Source organism: Lissotriton helveticus, chromosome 2_2 (genome assembly GCF_964261635.1).
Source record: "Lissotriton helveticus chromosome 2_2, aLisHel1.1, whole genome shotgun sequence".
Classification (NCBI taxonomy): domain Eukaryota; kingdom Metazoa; phylum Chordata; class Amphibia; order Caudata; family Salamandridae; genus Lissotriton; species Lissotriton helveticus.
In genome coordinates this window covers 520,709,358-520,729,369 of record NC_136060.1, presented here as the reverse complement: position 1 = coordinate 520,729,369, position 20,012 = coordinate 520,709,358, and the positions used below count along the sequence as shown (strand labels likewise).

Below are 20,012 nucleotides of genomic sequence, written 5' to 3'. Positions count from 1 at the left end.
AGGAGGAGTGGTATTCCGGAATCACACAGAAACTTCGGCCATCTTCGTTCCGCTGCGGTCTAGTGGTCTCGGTGCACACACTATATAATGTGCCTGCCACCACGGACGCGTGTAGAGGGTGCGCCAAAGGCAAGCCCGTCTGCACCCACCTGGACCGCGGCCAGCGCCAGCCATGGTACCCAATCTTCACCAGCTATGCTGTTAACAAGAGATGCCTTGCTTGGCCTTAATAATGCTTCACAGAATTGTGATAATTATATGCATCCTGATAACTGGAAAGGCTCTATAATGTGTAGGAAATGCAAATGTGAGCTCAGTCCCCAACCTGAACTTACTAATAAATTCAGGAGGCCCTCTAACTCACTGCTAGGGGGACTGATGAATGTACGATCCTTGTTTCAACATGTCCAAACATTCATGACCTGATCCTGGACTTGGACCTCGATATCCTTTTTGTTACAGAAACTTGGCTTAGGGAGAGGTGCAGCCCAGATATCGCTCAGGCCCATCCCCCCTGGGGGATATACCTTATATAGGCCGGAACCACGGGGAGGCGGTCTTGGAATACTTTATCGCAACACGCTCCAATGCTACTTATGAGATCTCAGCCCTGAAGGGGGCGGGAAATTTGGGCTTCTGCTTCCTCATTGACGGATCCACCTCCTTCCCTGGATCCCTGGTCTGTCGCCCACCAGGCCCAAACTCCCAATTTCCAGACACGCTAGGTGACTCCTTAGGCCCTTTAACTCTCAGATACTCCAGTTTCACCCTTCTTGGGACCTTAACAAACACTGACAATGTAAGAGTGAACCAGGAGTTAGAAATGTCTTAGATACCCTGGACACCCTGGGACTAGAGCAGTTGGTATGTTCTCCCACTCGTAATGCTGGACACACCCTGGACGGCATTGCGTCAAATCACTGCTCTCTGAAAGGTAATGCCCCAGTGCCCATGCCATGGACAGATCATTGGTTCGTCCCATTTGAGATAAAACGCAAGCATACTAGCACCACATCGGGTCTTACCCATGACACCCCCAACACGGTCCAGAGATGGAGCAAAATGATAGCCAATCCTGACCTCAATAATAAAGCACTGGACCTTAGGCCCAATATATTTTTTAGTTTCAGCTCTGGTACTGAAGCCAAGACTCCTTTGAACCAATTGGTGACATTTTACATCCAGAGCGAACCAAAGTTGGCACTGTCACAGTTGCAGGCTGTGCGCTTTCTTAAACCACTGACTGCTGAGCTACTTCTGCCAACAAGTGCAGTTTCTTTCTGGCCCAATGCTCCTTTCTCTGGTAACTGTTAACATGGACAACACCTATTTGTCTACCAAAACGTGGAAAAATAAGAAAACCCAGATTTTATACACTTCCAGAGCCCAAAAATACATTTTTAAGTTGCTGATTATTTAATTAGATGCAAACACACAAAAACCTTGTGATTTCCTTTGTAGTGTGAAGTATTGATATGATATTGACGTTGGGTGTGCTTGGAATTTTGTACATCGACCATCTTCAAAACTTCACAGCGGTGATGGGAAGATAGTATCCTTACTCACCGCATCCTTGATTGTAATCCCACACAGTCTCCCTTTTGAATAAAGGATTTATGGGTGCACTGTGATGGCTTTTTAATTCACTTTCTTTTTCTGGGCCCCCACTCACTTAGAAGTGCATCCCTGTCTCCAGGTGCATGCCCGCCCTCCATCAAACGCGGTTTTTGGAGGGCGAGGACTGGCAGATGATGAAGCATGACTCCGGGTGGAGTGTGATGCCAGTCTATCACTTTTTGTGAGATGCCCAAAAATCTCTGGGCACCTCACTTTTTATGATTTGGTCTTAATCTGGGAACGGTCTCTACTGTGTTTACTAATTTTGTACATTTAACTCAAGAGAATCTCCTTTTTTTCACCTTTAAAAAATTATAAACACGTATATTATTAATTTTCCTGATTCATGTTCCTTAAAGTTGTAATTAACTTGTAGTATATTTCAATCAACAGAAGCTGGGCCCAGTTGCACAAAGAAAAAGAGCCATGAACACTGCACTGAACCGCTTGATTCACTGGAAATAGAGAAGATTATCTGGTGGCCAGAAGAAGGAAAAGCCAGTCTGGGGCATAACAAAGCTCAAAGAAAGCAGCAGTACCCCACAAGACACAAACTAGATCTGTCTGCTGCACGTGACAAAGCACACAAGGTGGCACAATCTTCTGGACAGTCACAGCTGTACACCTGCGCGGAATGTGGGAAATTATCCATTCAAAATCCATCCCGGAGCTACCGTTCAAGAAGCTACACAGAGGGCAATCCGTTCAAGTGTAAGGACTGTGTGAGGAGTTCTCGTAAGCCACCTCTCGCAGCCAGACCCCAGACGGTTCTAGCGGTAGAGAAACCTTTTCAGTGCGATGAGTGTGGCAAGTACTTCAGCCATTTGTCAGTCCTAAACAAACATCGGCGGATGCATACAGGAGAGAAGCCGTTCACGTGTCTTGAGTGTGGGAAATGTTTCAGCCAGTCGTCCACTCTCTCCGCACATCAAAGAATACACACGGGAGAGAAGCATTACACGTGTAGTGAGTGTGGTAAAAGCTTCAATCGATCATCAACCTTGAATGCCCATTACAGAATACACACTGGTGAAAAACGTTACACGTGTGGGATCTGTGGCAAGCATTTCAGCCAGTCCTCGACTCTGGTGAAACACAAGCGCATCCACACTGGAGAGAAGCCATATGTGTGTGGAGTTTGTGGTAAGCGCTTCAGCCAGACATCCTCTCTGAACACACATAGTCGGTTACACACTGGGGAGAAGCCATACCTTTGTACCGTATGTGGGGAGAGTTTTAGCCGATCATCCTATCTGGCTGAACACCAGCAGTTACACACGGGGCAAAAACTCTTTGTTTGTGATGAGTGTGGGAGAAGCTTCAGCCGGTCATCAAATTTGGTCCGACATCAACAGATACACAGAACTCAGAATTCATATGCATGTAGTGTATGTGAGAGAAAGTTCAGCCGGCCATCAAACTTGGTAAAACATGAGCGAATGCACCTTCTGGAAGTAGGGAGTGAGCCATGTGATGTTAATCTATCAAGCAGTGAAGAGGAGGATGGGAAAACTGCTGATCCGAAGTGAGTGTAAAGCAAGCCAAAGAGTCATTGTGTGTTTAAAGCTGCTGCTGGTGGACGCTTTATTTCATGTGTCGGTGGATCATCAAGTGACCTTGGATACCGTCGAGGACAAGGGGAACACTCTTAACACCCCTCGCTGCCTCATGGTCGACCTGGATCGTCTGAAGGTCATGGCCAGCGAGATAGAGCTCGGAGACCAGATTCCAGAACCCTCACTGATGACAGTGGGTGTGAAATATCAGAAAGTGTAGGCAGGGTGAAGAGTTGTACCTTGCAACATTTATTTATTTATTAAGTGTGAAGGACCTTGTATCAGAGCTGCAAAACCACATCACATTATTGTATCAAGCAATTTTCACCTTTCGTGGGCGCACAGATCGGTGTGTGGAAAAATCCTGCATCCACTTGGAGACAGCAGTGTGGCCTGCGATGATGTTAGCTGTTGGGCAGGAAGTGAGGCACTCTGCAGGACTGGGAGTTTAGTGGGGGAATCGGTTGAATCTGCTGTGTGCTTCGCCTTAGAAGGAAACTGAAGCCTCTGTCCCAAAATGTGGACAATGGCTGTTGGGTTACATATTAAATATCCAGACCCTTACAGGGCTAGACAATCATAAAGTACCACTGACCCCCATCCTTTTCACCAGTTACTGCAATCATTTTCTTGTGAACACTCACACATGAACATTCTTAAGAAAGAGTTTGGATTCGAGGAATTGGTCTAATACCTCTGAAATAACTCTAAACTCTAGAGAGGAATGGTGTTGGTATCAGTGTATTGGTGCAGGTGTCTCTGTTCTGTGTGTGTGTGTGTTCAGTTAGACAGATGAATGAAGGTTGCCAGTCCATTTTAACAGGGCATCTTCAGAAACATCCTTGTTCTGGTCAACATAGCTTTTGTGCCCCAGGTTTTTCACAGATGTTGGAAGGCGAGAGGTCTGCACATAAGAATAACATGTGTGAAAGTAAACTCCATTGCGTCTGGTCCAAGCAAAGCTTTGTTCACTATTGCTTGGCCACTATCCCTTGCTTATCGGCTGCGTAGAAACCATTTATTTGACAGTGTCCGCTATGTTGTCTCTCAATATAGAACATGTTAATAAGGAACTGAAGGACCGAAGCTGAGTGAGTGTTTAGGCGGTCTAGTGGGTACTTGAAGAATACAGCATTTGTTTGGGTAAAGACGTGCCTGCATTCTGACCTCATGTTTGTGCTTTCTGTGTGCCCCACTCCTGTGAGTTATGAATACTGTGCTCCCCTATCACTGAAGAATGGAGGCTTGGGGGTAAAATAACCTGGGAGCTGAAGTGTGTAATGAAGACTAGTGTAGAAAGGTTACCAGGGTGATTTTCAGATGGCACAGCTGTGTTTAGAAATGGTATGTGTTAGACGGGGACCCTGAGGGTCGGCCGGATACCGAGGGAGAGATCCCCGAGGGGGACCGTCTCCGGCGATCGTACAGACAAGTACCCTCCCTCCCCACAAACAGGCACCACACCAAGTCGAGTTCAAGGCTTTATATAAGGTTCTTAAGGCAAGGATATCAGCGATACAGGATAACTTGGACCCGGGGGTCCTCTCACTTCTAGTCTCTGTAGGGAAAGGGGGTAGCGGGACAGTCTTGGTACCGGATCGGTACAGGTAGTGGTAAAAGGCGAGCTCACAATCCTCGAGCTGGAGGGTCTGTGGATCGGGCCGCGGCAGCGCCAGCAGGCCTAGGTGATAGTCTCATAAAGCAGAGGGCCGCGGCAGCGCCAGCAGGCCAAGTCGATGGTTTCACGAGGCAGAGGGCCGCGGCAGCGCCAGCAGGCCAAGACGATGGTTTCACGAGGCAGAGGGCCGCGGCAGCGCCAGCAGGCCAAGACGATGGTTTCACGAGGCAGAGGGCCGCGGCAGCGCCAGCAGGCCAAGACGATGGTTTCACGAGGCAGAGGGCCGCGGCAGCGCCAGCAGGCCAAGACGATGGTTTCACAAGGCAGAGGGCCGCGGCAGCGCCAGCAGGCCAAGACGATGGTTTCACGAGGCAGAGGGCCGCGGCAGCGCCAGCAGGCCAAGACGATGGTTTCACGAGCAGAGGGCCGCGGCAGCGCCAGCAGGCCAAGTCACGGATGAGTTCTTCTCGGGTCTCTCGACTCCAGGATACAACTGCCTTCCTGGTCTGGCCCTGCCCCAGTTATAGGTCTGGTCCCCTTTGATGTCCGGACCCTCGCGCCTGGGGGCCGGGAGGTCCGGGATGAGGGAGTCCAGACACCCAGCAGGGGGGTGGAGCCAGCGCCCAGGCGGCCTGGGGTGATCGACACCTGGCGGAGGAGAGCCGTTGACGATTCCTTCTCCCATTGACCCGCCAAGTGGTCACTCTGCCTCCTGGAAGGATGGTGGGGCCTCGATGTCGGGGCCGGCCGGGCCCGGGGTTAGGGTCGAGTTGAGGCCACGCGGCCTCGTGCTGCAGTGCCCCAAGATGGCGGCCGGGTCGATGTCGTGGGGTAGATGGTGACCCGGGCCAGCTGGGTCCGGAGCTGGTGTCTTGTAGTGGAGGGATTGCAGGGTACTTCGGGTGGTCGTTTGTGGACTCTGGCTGGGGATGCAGGGAGAGCCAGGGTCCTGGTCCCATTGCGGGGAGGGGGGACAGCTCGAACATGCGGCCTGTCCAACATGCGTCCCCCCCAGCTGAAGGCGGGGAGAGTCAGCCATCTTCCTGGGGACTCTCCTCGCTGAGGCGGAAAAAGCGTGACAGGCCGTCGGCGTTGGCGTGGTCCTGGCCTGGACGATGTTCCACCGTGAAGTCCATCCCCTGCAGGGAGATGGACCAGCGCAACAGCTTCGGGTTCTCCCCCCGCATTTGCATCAGCCATTGCAGGGGTCGGTGGTCTGTTTGCACCCGGAAGTGGGTGCCGAAGAGGTATGGCCGGAGCTTCTTGAGTGCCCAGACTACGGCGAAGGCCTCCCTCTCAATGGTGCTCCAGCGCTGTTCTCGGGGCAAGAGGCGTCTGCTGATGAAGACCACCGGATGGTCGACCCCTTCGGTGTTGAGTTGGGAGAGGACGGCCCCCACACCATGATCGGAGGCGTCCGTCTGCACAATGAATTCCCGGCTGTAGTCGGGAGCTTGGAGCACGGGGGCCGTGCACATGGCGGTCTTTAGCTTCTCGAAGGCTGATTGGCAGTCCGGGGTCCAGTTGACGGTTTTGGGGCTCTTTTTGGAGGTGAGCTCTGTGAGGGGCCCCACGATGCTGCCATAGTCCTTCACGAACCGCCGGTAGTATCCGGTGAGCCCCAGGAAGGCCCGGACCTCCGTTTGGCTCGTAGGGGGTTGCCAGGCCTGGATGGCAGCAATCTTGAGTTGGAGAGGGGCCACCAGCCTGCTTCCCACTTGGTGTCCCAGGTAGGTCACGGACCCTTGGCCAACTTGGCACTTGCTGGCCTTGATGGTGAGCCTGGCTTGCTGGAGGGCGTGTAGAACCTCCCGCAGGTGGCGGAGGTGGTCGGTCCACTGGTGGCTGTACACAGCAATGTCGTCCAGGTAGGCGGCGCTGAAGTCTTCCAGGCCCGCCAGTACCTGGTTTACCAGCCGTTGGAACGTTGCCGGGGCGTTTTTCATGCCGAAGGGCATGACTTTAAAGTGGTAGTGCCCGTCTGGGGTAGAGAAGGCGGATCGTTCTTGGGCCCTAGGGGTGAGGCCGATCTGCCAGTAACCCGCTGTTAGGTCGAAGATGCTCAGGTAGCGGGCGGCCCCCATCCGGTCAATTAGCTCGTCTGCCCGGGGGATGGGATGAGCGTCGGTCCGGGTAACTGCATTCAGCCCTCGATAGTCCACGCAGAACCGGAGCTCAGGGGCAACGCCCGGGGCAGCTGCCTTGGGAACCAGGACGACCGGGCTCGCCCAGGGACTGTCTGAGGGTTCGATCACTCCTAGGGTCAGCATCTTGGACACCTCGGTCTGGATGCAGGCTCGTACCCGGTCTGGTACGCGGTATGCTCGGTGTCGAATAGGAGGGCTGTCCCCGGTGTCCACATCGTGGAGGCACCAGGGGGTGACTCCGGGGGTGAGGGAGAACAGGGAGGCGAACTGCCTCAGGAGCGTTTGGCAGTCTTGGCGTTGCTCCGGGGACAGGGCCTCGGAGAGCTGGACCCCTTCCACTGAGCCATCCTGCTCGAGGGCCCTCAGTAAGTCCGGAAGTCTTCTTCTGTCCCAGTATCGGTAGCCATCAGGAGGCTGAGTTCGGATCGCACAAAATGGGGTTTGAGCCTGTTGGCATGGAGGACCCGTAGGGGGTTCCGGGCAGTCTCCATGTCGATTAAATAGGTGACGGGCCCCTTGCGTTCGATTACCTTGAAGGGCCCGGACCATCTGTCTTGGAGGGCACAGGGCTCAACCGGGGACATCACCCAGACCTGTTGTCCAGGTTCGAACTCAATGGAGGACGTGTGCTGATCGTACCACCTCTTCATGTCCTCCTGACTGGCCTCGAGGTTGGCTTTGGCGGTGTCTCGGAACCGCCGGGTCTGGTTGCGGAGAGCCAGGAGATACCGGTAGATGTCCGGGGGAGTTTTCTGGGGAGGCTGCTCCCAACCTTCCTTGACTAGGCTGAGGGGGCCCCGGACGGGGTGCCCGTACAGTAGTTCAAAGGGGCTGAAGCCGAGGGACTTCTGCGGGACCTCCCGATAGGCAAACAGGAAGCATGGAAGCAGTACGTCCCACTGGCGTCGAAGGGGTTCTTCTAGACCCATAATCATCCCCTTGAGGGTGCGGTTGAATCTCTCGACCAGTCCGTTTCCTTGCGGGTGATAGGGGGTCGTGAATTTGTAGGTGACCCCGCATTGCTGCCAGAGGGACTTCATATATCTGGAGATAAAGTTCGTGCCCCTGTCACTGACGACCTCCCGGGGGAACCCCACCCGGGAGAAGATCCCCCATCAGGGCCCGGCCCACCACGGGGGCCGTCACAGTCCGAAGAGGGATGGCCTCGGGATAGCGGGTGGCGTGGTCTACAAGGACCAGGATGAACCGGTGTCCTTGGGCTGTTCGAGGGTCGAGGGGCCCCACAATGTCTATTCCCACTCGTTCAAACGGGGTGGTGACGACAGGAAAGGGTTGTAATGGTGCTTTGATTTTTCGGCCACTTTTTCCGCTGGCCTGGCAGGTGGGGCAGGCCTTGCAGTGGTTGGTGACATCCTTCCGCATGTGGGGCCAGAAAAAATGGGTCACCAGGCGGTCGTAGGTTTTATCCTGCCCCAGGTGTCCGGCAAGGGGGACATCGTGGGCTAAGTTCAGGAGGAAGTCTCGGAAGCGAAGGGGCACCACCAGCACCCGACTGGCCCCTAGTTCTGCAATTTTCTGCTCGCTGTAGAGCAGGTCTTGGTCCCAGTAGATCCAGTGGGCCCCCGAGGTATCCCCGGTGCTCTGGGCCAGGGCTTGCTGCCGGAGTCCTTCGAGAGAAGGACAGGTTTTTTGCTCGGCCCGGAATTGTTCCTGCGTGGGGCCTCCCTCCTGCCGCCATTGTGCCAGGTCAGGGACGTCCCGAAGCTGGTCGGGTCCTTCTTCGGTTTGGGTCAAGGGAATGGCTTCTGGGGCGGCCTCCTCTGGGATGAGCGCGGGAGGAGGTTCTGGCCACTCGGGCTCTTCTGGGCTGGGGACCGCGCGGGCGGTCATGGACCGGGTCGTGACGCAGACCCATTCGGGGAGGCCAAGCATCCCCAGGTGCTCCCTCCGTTCGACAGCTGCCCAGGGAGAGCTTTCAAGGTCGTTTCCTAGGAGGCAGTCCACGGGGGCATCATCGCGGACAGTTACTTTTAACATCCCTGTTACTCCTCCCCACTCGAAGGGGACGCAGGCCATGTGGCATAGGCTTTCGGAGTTGTCGGCTGATCGAACAGGGCAAAGAATGTTCGGCAAGATTTGGTCTGGAGTGACGAGGTGGCGTCGGACCGCCGTTACACTGGCCCCGGTGTCGCGGAGGGCTTCCGCCCGGCGACCATTGATGTTAACCCATTGACCGTACTTCTGTGTGTTGGCGGGAAGGGGGGCCCGCGGAATCATGTCTCTCTCCCCTAAGCAGACCAGTGCCATGGCGGCGGGTGCCCATTCCGAGGGATCGGTCTCGTACTCCTCTTGGTCTTCCGGGATTATTTCTTCCCCTAGGGCCGCCGCTGCAACTTGGCGGGGAGTCGTGTTCGGATTCTTTGGGCAGTTGGGATCACTGGCGTAGTGGCCGGGTCGCTGGCACCTGTGGCACGTAATGTTGGCCCGGAAACCGGCCCGGACGGCAGGGCTTCCCCGGCCAACCGGGGTCGAGGGGTTTCTGGGGGGTGACGAGGGGCCGGGGTCTCTCCCCCGACCCTGACTTCCTCCTCCCCCTCGGGGGCGATACGATCTGGATACTTCGCTGGGTGCGCTCCGGCCAACTCGGGTGCTTTCCCACCGGTCGGCTTCGGCGGCGAGTTGTCGAGGGTCGGTTAGCTTGCTGTCCAGGAGGTGTTGCCGGAGCTCCACGAAGCAGTTGTTCGACAGGTGTTCCCATACGATAAGGTCAAAGAGTTGTTCGTAGGTGGTTACTTTGTTGCCCCTGATCCACCCCTCGAAGGCTCGGCTAAAAAAGTTCACGTACTCCACCCAAGTTGTACCCGGAATCCGTTTGCAGTCGCGGAACCGTTGGCGGTACATCTCAGGTGTGAGCCCGTATCGAGTGAGGAGGGCGGCCTTCATGTGGTCGTAGGAGGTCATTAGCTGGTCCGGGAGTTGCAGCAGGGCGTCCCGCCCTTCGTTGACAAACCTCCCCCATAATCCGGCTCCCCAATCGCTTCGGGGAATCCGGTGGGAGGTCATTGCCACCTCATAGGCTTTAAACCACTGCTGGATATCATCGTTCTTGTGGTATTCCCGGATGACATCTTTGGGGATGTGAACCTTGGGCTCGGTCGAGGCAGACGGGGTCGGTTGTTCGGGGAGCCCGAGGTCTTTATTCTGTTTCTGAATCTCCAGTGCTTTGAGATTGCGCTCATGTTCGTACTCTAGTCTCTTTTCCTCTAGCTCCCTCTGTCTTTGCTTGTCTTCCCGCTCTTCCCTGAGCCGTAAGTGTTCCAGGGTTATTTTTTGTTCTGCCAGCTTGAGTTCCCCATCCAAGCGAAGTCGGGCAAGTTCTAATTCGTGGAGTCTGGTTTTTTCTCTTTCTCGGATCTCTTCCAGGGAGAGATCCGCTCTTTCTTTAGTTGGTGCGGGGCTCATTTCGGTTGTTTGTGTTCGGGGTACGGCCGTACCCGTTTCTGCCCAAGCTTCTAGGGCTCGTTTGAAGTCTTCCTTTGTGCTAAGACCTGTGGTTGGAAGTCCAAGTTCTATGCAATATTGCTTCAGTTCCCGGTGGTTGTAGTCTTCCAATTTTTCCATCTGAAATTTTTCCGTTGTTCCGCTCTCTATTGACATGGTTGTTGTGTGTGGTGGGGCGAGTGACTTTCTGTACGATTATGCGTAGGTTCGGATCCCGTCGCTGGCCACCAATGTTAGACGGGGACCCTGAGGGTCGGCCGGATACCGAGGGAGAGATCCCCGAGGGGGACCGTCTCCGGCGATCGTACAGACAAGTACCCTCCCTCCCCACAAACAGGCACCACACCAAGTCGAGTTCAAGGCTTTATATAAGGTTCTTAAGGCAAGGATATCAGCGATACAGGATAACTTGGACCCGGGGGTCCTCTCACTTCTAGTCTCTGTAGGGAAAGGGGGTAGCGGGACAGTCTTGGTACCGGATCGGTACAGGTAGTGGTAAAAGGCGAGCTCACAATCCTCGAGCTGGAGGGTCTGTGGATCGGGCCGCGGCAGCGCCAGCAGGCCAAGGTGATAGTCTCATAAAGCAGAGGGCCGCGGCAGCGCCAGCAGGCCAAGTCGATGGTTTCACGAGGCAGAGGGCCGCGGCAGCGCCAGCAGGCCAAGACGATGGTTTCACGAGGCAGAGGGCCGCGGCAGCGCCAGCAGGCCAAGACGATGGTTTCACGAGGCAGAGGGCCGCGGCAGCGCCAGCAGGCCAAGACGATGGTTTCACGAGGCAGAGGGCCGCGGCAGCGCCAGCAGGCCAAGACGATGGTTTCACGAGGCAGAGGGCCGCGGCAGCGCCAGCAGGCCAAGACGATGGTTTCACGAGGCAGAGGGCCGCGGCAGCGCCAGCAGGCCAAGACGATGGTTTCACGAGCAGAGGGCCGCGGCAGCGCCAGCAGGCCAAGTCACGGATGAGTTCTTCTCGGGTCTCTCGACTCCAGGATACAACTGCCTTCCTGGTCTGGCCCTGCCCCAGTTATAGGTCTGGTCCCCTTTGATGTCCGGACCCTCGCGCCTGGGGGCCGGGAGGTCCGGGATGAGGGAGTCCAGACACCCAGCAGGGGGGTGGAGCCAGCGCCCAGGCGGCCTGGGGTGATCGACACCTGGCGGAGGAGAGCCGTTGACGATTCCTTCTCCCATTGACCCGCCAAGTGGTCACTCTGCCTCCTGGAAGGATGGTGGGGCCTCGATGTCGGGGCCGGCCGGGCCCGGGGTTAGGGTCGAGTTGAGGCCACGCGGCCTCGTGCTGCAGTGCCCCAAGATGGCGGCCGGGTCGATGTCGTGGGGTAGATGGTGACCCGGGCCAGCTGGGTCCGGAGCTGGTGTCTTGTAGTGGAGGGATTGCAGGGTACTTCGGGTGGTCGTTTGTGGACTCTGGCTGGGGATGCAGGGAGAGCCAGGGTCCTGGTCCCATTGCGGGGAGGGGGGACAGCTCGAACATGCGGCCTGTCCAACAGTATGCTTGGAGCCCACCCAAACTTTAAAGTACAGCCCTACAGTGCTTTTGGAAAGTCTCTTCACCCTTCTTGTACTGGTTCTTAACTATAATGTGTACAAGTGCGGTAAGGCCCTAACTCCCTATGTATGTGAACTGTCCTTTTGAGAGCTGTTTGAAGTGGGAAGCACGGCCGCCAGTTATGCTGTATCTTACAGAGACCTGTACAATGTAACTCTGCAGACTCATTCTTTGCCATCACCCTCTCCCTTCCTCCTTCCCCATACACACCATTTCAGTTTTTGCCTCCACCACCTCACATTTTATTCTGGATAAGAGAAGAAACCTGTCGGGCAAGCATTAGACCAGCCCTCCACAGTGGAGGAATGACGGGCAGGGTCCCGCTATCCCTTTGCGGTTTTCCCTTTCTTCTCTTTCCATTTCTACTCTTTTCGTATCCCTACATGTTTCTTGGTTTCATCTCTGGGGACCGGTCCCTGTGCTAAGGATGAGGGTCAGCCGTACGAAGAGCGGGGGCGCCAAGCCTGTTTTATATTCTCTACATCTGCTTTTATGGTGTATGCCATAGCGTCATTTCATGTGTAGTTATTACTTAACCACAACCTGAACATGAGACATTAAATCCACACAGAGAATCACATTGGGCAGGCCTTGTGAGCATTAGACAGTTGTTTTCCAATATGAAATAATTGCACCATGTAGTCTATAAGGCAGTAAGAAGTATTTTCTCCCATTCGTTTAACTCTATTGTGATAGAAAAAAAATGGAAAACTACATTTGAACTGTAGTAACAAAAGGTTAATTAAATGTATATACACCATGCATGTGAAAATAAATGCATATTTATATAATTTTGTGTATTGTTCTACATAGAATTGCATGCCATGAAGAACCCAGATTCTTATGTAGTGTACTACAGCGAGTCCAGCCCCAACGCTCAACTGCAGTCATTCCTTCTCCAGGTCTTGTGTTGTCCCTCAGCCGCCCTTGAATAGAGACTGCAGTGCCTCACTGATCCGTCCCCTGCTGCTCCCATCTAAGATATATACCACTGTCCAGCCTTCTCATCTCTAAGCACGCCGCTGTCCTTTCCTGGTCTCTCCTCTCACAGATACTATTGTGCATTAAGGAGGTTGTGATCTTCTAGACAATGCCTTACAGTTCCTCAGCATGAGTGGGTGGGTGGGTGGGAGTCTGTACTCACTGTGGTTCCCATACTCTTGTAATGGGGCTGTAGGGTCTTCATGGTGCAGTGTTTCCCGCCATTGACCTACCATGCCAGGAGTGACATGGTGATACATGTATCAAGGCTGCACGCCAGCATTTTCCAGTAGATTTGGCATCTGCTTTGCTCAGTTGTTTCTACTTGAGAAAATGGAAGCATTTGCATTTTCATGTCTCCCACTGTCAGAATCTGTTACAGCGGCCCAGGGAACATGCAACAACAGGGGTTGATTGCCTGATTCTGTGCTGTTTTACTGGCCCTGCAGAGTGGCCTTTACTCCTGATGTCCCAGGGCCCGACGTCAGTGGTATCTGTGCATAACCAGTCAAATGCTCCTGCAGGAGGGGGCGGTGTAAGGGGTTGGGGTTGTTGTAGATACAGGTTATTGAGCGTGACTGTAATGTCAATAAATCGGTGTCCAGTCAAATACTTGCTTTTGCATGAAAATAGTATATCTGTACTTTGAGATGGTGGGCTATTTGCAAGCACACACACTCACCATGCGTACTCTGCCCGGCCCCCTTCCTGTATTGTACGCCTAGCAAGCACACATACACCCAGCACTTGCTTTCATTGTGCATGTGCTGCACAGCACTACACCTCTCAGACCATGAATTCCTTACAGGCACACATACACTCATTACATGCAGTAACCATGCTTGTACTGCACAGCAATGCTGTTTGCCTGTACTCTTCCCATCTCCGGCACCACTCCGGTGCTGTGCAGCACTCTACATCCAACTGATAAAGGCAAGGATTACTTAAGCACACCGCAGCAGAACTTTAAAGAAAGGTGAGTTAGTATGTAGGACTCACTCCAGTGACGTACAAGTCTTTTACCATGCAGAGGACATTTCCATCCCATCACAAGCATTAAACCATTTACAGTTCAACACTACAGAGGAAGATGCTTCTGCACTCAATTCCACGCCCCTTGACGGTAACTCACCTTCATCAAGAGAACTGAACGAAAAACTACACATAAACATTAAGAGAATCTTGTGTCAGACACTATGTCAGGACCGGAGGCTCCAATTATGCTTCTTTCTCTTTACTAGCTCCAAACAGTAGTCAGTCAAAACAGTGGAAGAAACTTTACATTAACTACATGTCCCATTAACCTTCTTCCACTACCCCCCCTGCTACAGTCCACCAATCCGAAGTCCCCAATACTGAGACATTATCTTGACTGCCAATTGTGTGAATTGAGTGTGCTGCTGCGCTTGCGTACTTTCACCTCCACCTGCAGCGGTGCCCGATCTAGTTGCGGCTTGCGTCGCTTGCCTGCATGGCCCCCCCTTTCGTTCCCTCACTTATTGCGTTGTCCTTCCTGTCCATTCAGGGTTGGTCAGGCTGTTTGCCCCCCCCCCCCCTTCGCGGAGGCTCTGCTCCGGAACGAGAAATACACTGTACGTAATTCTCTTTTAATGTTTATTATGCCAACGCTTCTTACACGCTCGTCGGCTCCTCGCAGACCCCTTCACGCTTGCAATGATGGCACCTCTACTCTAGGTTTCAACAATAGGGATTGATTGCCTCTTGCCACGGGCTGATTTGGTGCTGTTTTACTGGCCCTGCAGGGTGGCTCATTGGAACTGCTTCGGCTTGATGCCCTGACCAGTAGAGTCTTGCAGCGCTGCAATCATCTGGATTCTACAGCTTGTGCTTCCCGGTGCTTTACAAGCTTGAACTTGCCCCTTTGGCTTTCTGGTGCCACCCTCCTCTTGCTCCCCTCTGGGAGTATTTGATCTGTGGTTTTGTTGGTCCTCCTTACCCAATTACCGTCTTGTCTCCATGTGAGCCCTTTAACCCCAGTGAATGAGGCTTATGGGCAGGTGGGCGATGAGGGGTATTATATTGATGATGGCCTGGTGGAAGTCATTGACCATTCGGTGCAACGCTTCTGATGAGTTTGCTGCCCCCCAGAAGGACACTCTCCCGTCCACCTCTATGGCACCCTCAGGTCCTCCCCATGCACAGAAGGCCCAGTCTAAGTTTGCCGGATGGCCTCACGCTGAGACCATTGCCAGATGGTCTCAAGACATTTTGGGAGAGCATAGATATTGTGTTAGAACAGTGCCTCATGACCCGAAAAGGATCTCCCTTTCTGATCCCTTTTCTTCACCCCGGTTAGATTTGGGGGTCTCTAGTTGGCACAGGTAGGTACTTGTGACAAATAGAGACCCTTGCCTCTAGTCAGGGTAAGGGGGTACTCTCCTAAAATAACCCCTGCTCACCCCCTTTGTAGCTTGGCACGAGCAGACGGGCTTATCTCAGAGGCGGTGTGTAAAGCATTTGTGAACACATACAGTAATATAGTGACAACACTACAGATGGACACCACACCGTTGTATATTAAAAATAAGTATTCTTTATATAGACCTAACACAAGACCACAAACGACAAAAATCCACAATACTATACTTAAAAATTGTAGTTTTAGCTTAGTTCAGTTCTTAAGATGCGACGCTTTGCGTCAATGTACCTTACGATGCGTTGCGCTTCCACAACAAACAGTGTTGCAGTGATGGAAATGCGGCAAAGTTGAGGTGCAAAGAAATCAAGACGTGAAGATCTTCCAGATGCGGCACACGTCTCCGATGATGCGAGAAGTCTCGATTCGATGCGTCCGCTGCAGCGGCGACACCCTTGTTCCACGATGCGATGACAGCAGCTTCGGCTGCGACACTCTTCTCCGGCGTTGCGAGACGCTTCCACACACTGCGACAACTACAGCGGCGACATTCAAGATGCGATGGCAGCAGCTCCGACGGCGGCACGCTTCTGCGTGGATGCGAGGTGCTTTTCTTGATGCGGTGCAATACCACAGCTACAGCGGCGACATCCAAGATCAATCAATCAATCAATCAATACACTTGTAGAGTGCACTACTCCCCCGTGATGGTTTCAAGGCAATGGGGGGCGGGGGGGAGTGCCGCTACTGCTCGAAGAGCCAGGTCTTTAGGTGTTTCCTGAATGTGAGGTGGTCATGGGTCAGTCGTAGGTGGGCGGGGAGGGAGTCCACGTCTTGGCCTTCAGGTAGGAGAATGACCTTCCTCCGGCGGTGGTTCTGCGGATCCGTGGGATGAGGGCGAGGCTGGCGGAGCGGAGTTTGCGTGTTGGAGTGTAGAATGTGAGGCGGTTGTTGAGGTATTCGGAACCTATGTCGTGGAGCGCTTTGTGTGTGTGGGTGAGGAGCCTGAACGTGATCCTTTTGTTGACGGGGAGCCAGTGCAGGTCTCTCAGGTGGGCTGATATCTGGCTGTGGCGGGGGATGTCGAGGATGAGTCGTGCAGATGCGTTCTGTTTGCGTTGGAGTTTTTTCTAAAGTTTGACTGTGATTCCTGTGTATGGGGCGTTCCCGTAGTCTAGTCGGCTGGTGACGAGGGCCTGGGTGACCGTCTTTCCACCGGAAGATCTTACGGAGCATGCGCAGGGTGTTGAAGCATGAAGATGAGATGGCGTTGACTTGCTTGTTCATCGTGAGAGAGAAGTCCAGGATGAATCCCACATTACGTGCGTGGTCAGTGGGTGTCGGTGTGGTGCCCAGTTCTGTGGGCCACCAAGAGTCGTCCCAGGCGGATGGGGATGGTCCGAGGATGAGGACCTCCGTCTTGTCTGAGTTCAGTTTCAGACGGCTGAGTTTCATCCATTCAGCGATGTTTTTCATTCCTTCCTGGAGGTTGAGCTTGGCAGCGGCTGGGTCTTTGGTGAGGGAGAGTTTCAGCTGGTTGTCATCGGCGTATGAGATGATGTTGAGGTTGTGTTTGCATGCGATGGCGGCGAGGGGGCTCATGTAGGGTTGGGCTGAGCGATGAGCCTTGGGGTACGCCGCAGATGATCTCGGTGGCCGCGGAGCTGAAGGGAGGGAGGCGGACTCTCTGGGTTCTGTCGGAGAGGAACGAGGTGATCCAGTCCAGGGCTTTACCTTGGATCCCGGCGTTGTGGAGGCGGGTTATTAGGGTACGATGGCAGACTGTATCAAAGGCGGCTGACAGGTCTGGGAGGATGAGGGCGGTTGTTTCCCCGTTGTCGAGTAGGGTCCTGATGTCGTCGGTGGCTGCGATAAGAGCGGTCTCGGTGCTGTGGTTGGCTCAAAATCCGGACTGGGATGGGTTGAGGGATCCGTTGGCCTCGGAATGCGGACAGTTGTTTATTGACGATCTTCTTGATCACTTTCGCCGGGAAGGGAAGAAGAGAGATGGGGCAGAAGTGTTTAAGGTTTTTAGGGTCCGCTGTGGGTTTCTTCAGTAGGGCGTTGATCTCTGCGTGCTTCCAGCTCTCTGGGAAGGTGGCAGACGCGAGGGAGTTGTTTATGACGTTTCGTAGGTGGGGGGCGATGATGGTGTCGGCTTTGTTGAAGATGTGGTGAGGGCATGGGTCGGAAGGTGTGCCGAAGTGGATGGTGTTCGTAGCGTGTGCGGTGTCTTTGGTGCTGATGGGAGTCCAAGCCCTGAGGGTGGTTGTAGGGGGCGTTGGTTCGGTGGCTGGAGGCGGAGTCTGGGCGCCGAAGCTGTTGTGGATATTGGCTATCTTGCAGTGAAAGATCTTGGCGAGGAAGTTGCAGAGGTCTAGCGACGGTGTGATGTCGTTGCTGTTGGCGTTGGGATTGGAGAGCTCTTTTACGATGCTGAAGAATTCCTTGCTGCTGTGTGTTGTTGTCCAGCCGTTCTTTGAACAAAGTCTTTTTGGTGGTGCGGATCAGCTGGGGGTGTTTGCGGGTGGCGTTCTTGAGGGCTGTTTGCGGGGCCAGGTTTTCTCGAGGGTTCGGCAGGATTTCTTCAATTATTTGAGGTCGTCGGTGAACCATGTTGTTTTCCTGTTGCCGGGCTTGCCTGGAGGGTTCTTCAGTGGTGCAAGGGCGTCGGCGCAGTTGACGATCCACTGTGTGAGGTTGCGGGCTGCGTCGTTGGTGTCAGTGGTGGTGATAGGTGGGTTCTGGCTCAGTGATGTGGTTAGCTGGTTTGCGGTGACTTTGCTCCAGCATCTACGGGGGATCAGTTGCGGACGGTGGTGGGATGTGGTCTTCTTAAAGGTGAAGTGGATGCAGCTGTGGTCGGTCCAGTGTAGTCCGGTGGAGTGGCTGAAGGTAACGTGGCTGCTGGCGGAGAAGATGGGGTCGAACGTGTGGCCGGCGGTGTTCACCAGTTGCTTGAGTCAGAGGTTGGCGAAGTTGTCGAGGTGGTATTGTTGTCGTCATTGTTGTTCTCCAGGTGGAAGTTCAGGTCCCCTAGGAGGATGTAGTCTGATGAGGCGAGGGCATGTGGGCTGATGAAGTCGGCGATGGCTTCACTGAATTGTGTGCGTGGGCCCGGGGGTCTGTAGATGAGGGTTCCTCTGAGGGTGGTCTTGGGGTCGGTGTGGATCTGGAAGTGTAGGTGTTCGGCGGTGGTGAGGGCATCTTCAGAGTAGGCCGTGATGTCGATGGTGTTCCTATAGATGATGGCGATTCCTCCTCCGGTTTGGTTGACGCTGTCCTTTCGGGTGATCTTGTAGCCGTCTGGGATGGCTATGGCGATGTCGGGGGCTGAGGAGGCGTTCATCCAGGTTTCCGTGAGGAAGGCGACGTCTGGTTCTGTTGTATCGAGGAGGTCCCAGAGTTCGACGGCGTGCTTATGGACGGAGCGGGTGTTGAGCAGGATGCACTTGAGTTGGTTGTTGTTGCCTGGTCTGGGTGGTGGGACGTAGGTTCGGATGCAGGTGAATTTGCAGGTTTGGCAGGAGAAGGGACCGTGGGTGCGCTTCGGAGTGGCTTGGTAGCAGGCGGCTGGTCGGCCGGTGTTGAGTGCGTGGAGGTTGGTGGTGTCGTAGCTCAGTCGCGTTTCTTGGTTTCGGTGGGGGCCAGAGGTTTGGGCGCTAGGCGCGGTCCAGACGCGGACGGGCGCAGACGGGCTTGCCTTTGGCACTCCTTCAGCGCGCCAGCGGCGCGCCCGCTGCACGACTTCCATAAGAAGGGCTATGGGAGGGAGGAGCAGCTGGGAGGCGGGAGCGGGGCGGCAAATGGGGCACCAGGGGGCGGGGCCGCAGAGAGGCAGCGGCGGGAAGCGCGAGGGGGTGGAGCTGGTGGGGGCAGGGGGCACGGGCACTGGGGAGATGAGAAACAGTGAGGAGAACAAAAAAAGTAAAAGAATAAAGTCAGAACAGGGTCACAGAAAGTGACAAAGAAGGCAAGAACAGTCCGAGGCAGAGGACTGCGACGAAGCAATCTACACAGCGGGACAGCGGCAGCACAGGGGGACCGTGTGGCGGCTGAGGGGGCGACCTACCTGGTGACAGGGTCAAAGATGCGACGGCAGGGACGGCGACACGATTCCTCTTCGTTGCGAGACGCTTCTCTTGACGCGGTGCAATACGACAGCTACAGCGGCGACATCCACGATGCGACGGCAGCAGCAGCAACGGAGACACACTTCTTCCTCTTGAGTCGCACTTCCAGCTCCTTGCGACACTCAGTCCCTCAGGAGGCCCAAAACAGCAGCAGGCACTTCCAAAGAACTCTGGGGAGCTGGGGGTTGAAGTCTGTTGTCCCCTAAGATTTCAGCAGGAGGCAAGCTCTCTTCTCTCAAGCCCCTGGAGAGTTACAAGTTGAATAAAGCACACAAAGTCTTTTCTCCTTTCTTTGGCAGTCATAAAACCACTGCAGGCCAATCCTTCAAGCAGCACTTCAGCTTAGGGATAGTATCTCCTCAGTTTCTTCCGGGTTCTCTTCTCAGCAAAGGTTTCTTCTTGTAGTCCAAAAGTGATCCAATTTCTGGGGATCAGGGTCCCAATATTTATACCCCAAAGTCCTTTGTCCTCTGAGGGCAGATGGAGCACTCTGTTCACATACTCCTTCTTTCCTTTCACAGTACAGGGCAGGCACATCAGACGCCCCACAGGAGGTGGAG

General features: G+C 54.3%; 1 protein-coding gene across 1 annotated transcript in view; it reads left to right on the top strand.

Annotated features, from left to right (window-relative positions):
* Nucleotides 1–12,752, top strand: part of LOC144821616 (uncharacterized) — a 53,124-nt gene extending 40,372 nt beyond the window's left edge. The window contains exons 3-4 of the mRNA XM_078678855.1: nucleotides 2,011–4,517; nucleotides 11,903–12,752. Coding sequence (XP_078534981.1) covers nucleotides 2,011–3,146 — 1,136 coding nt within the window. The 3' untranslated portion in view covers nucleotides 3,147–4,517; nucleotides 11,903–12,752. The remainder of the gene's footprint in view (nucleotides 1–2,010; nucleotides 4,518–11,902) is intronic.
* The last annotated feature ends 7,260 nt before the right edge of the window (nucleotides 12,753–20,012 follow it).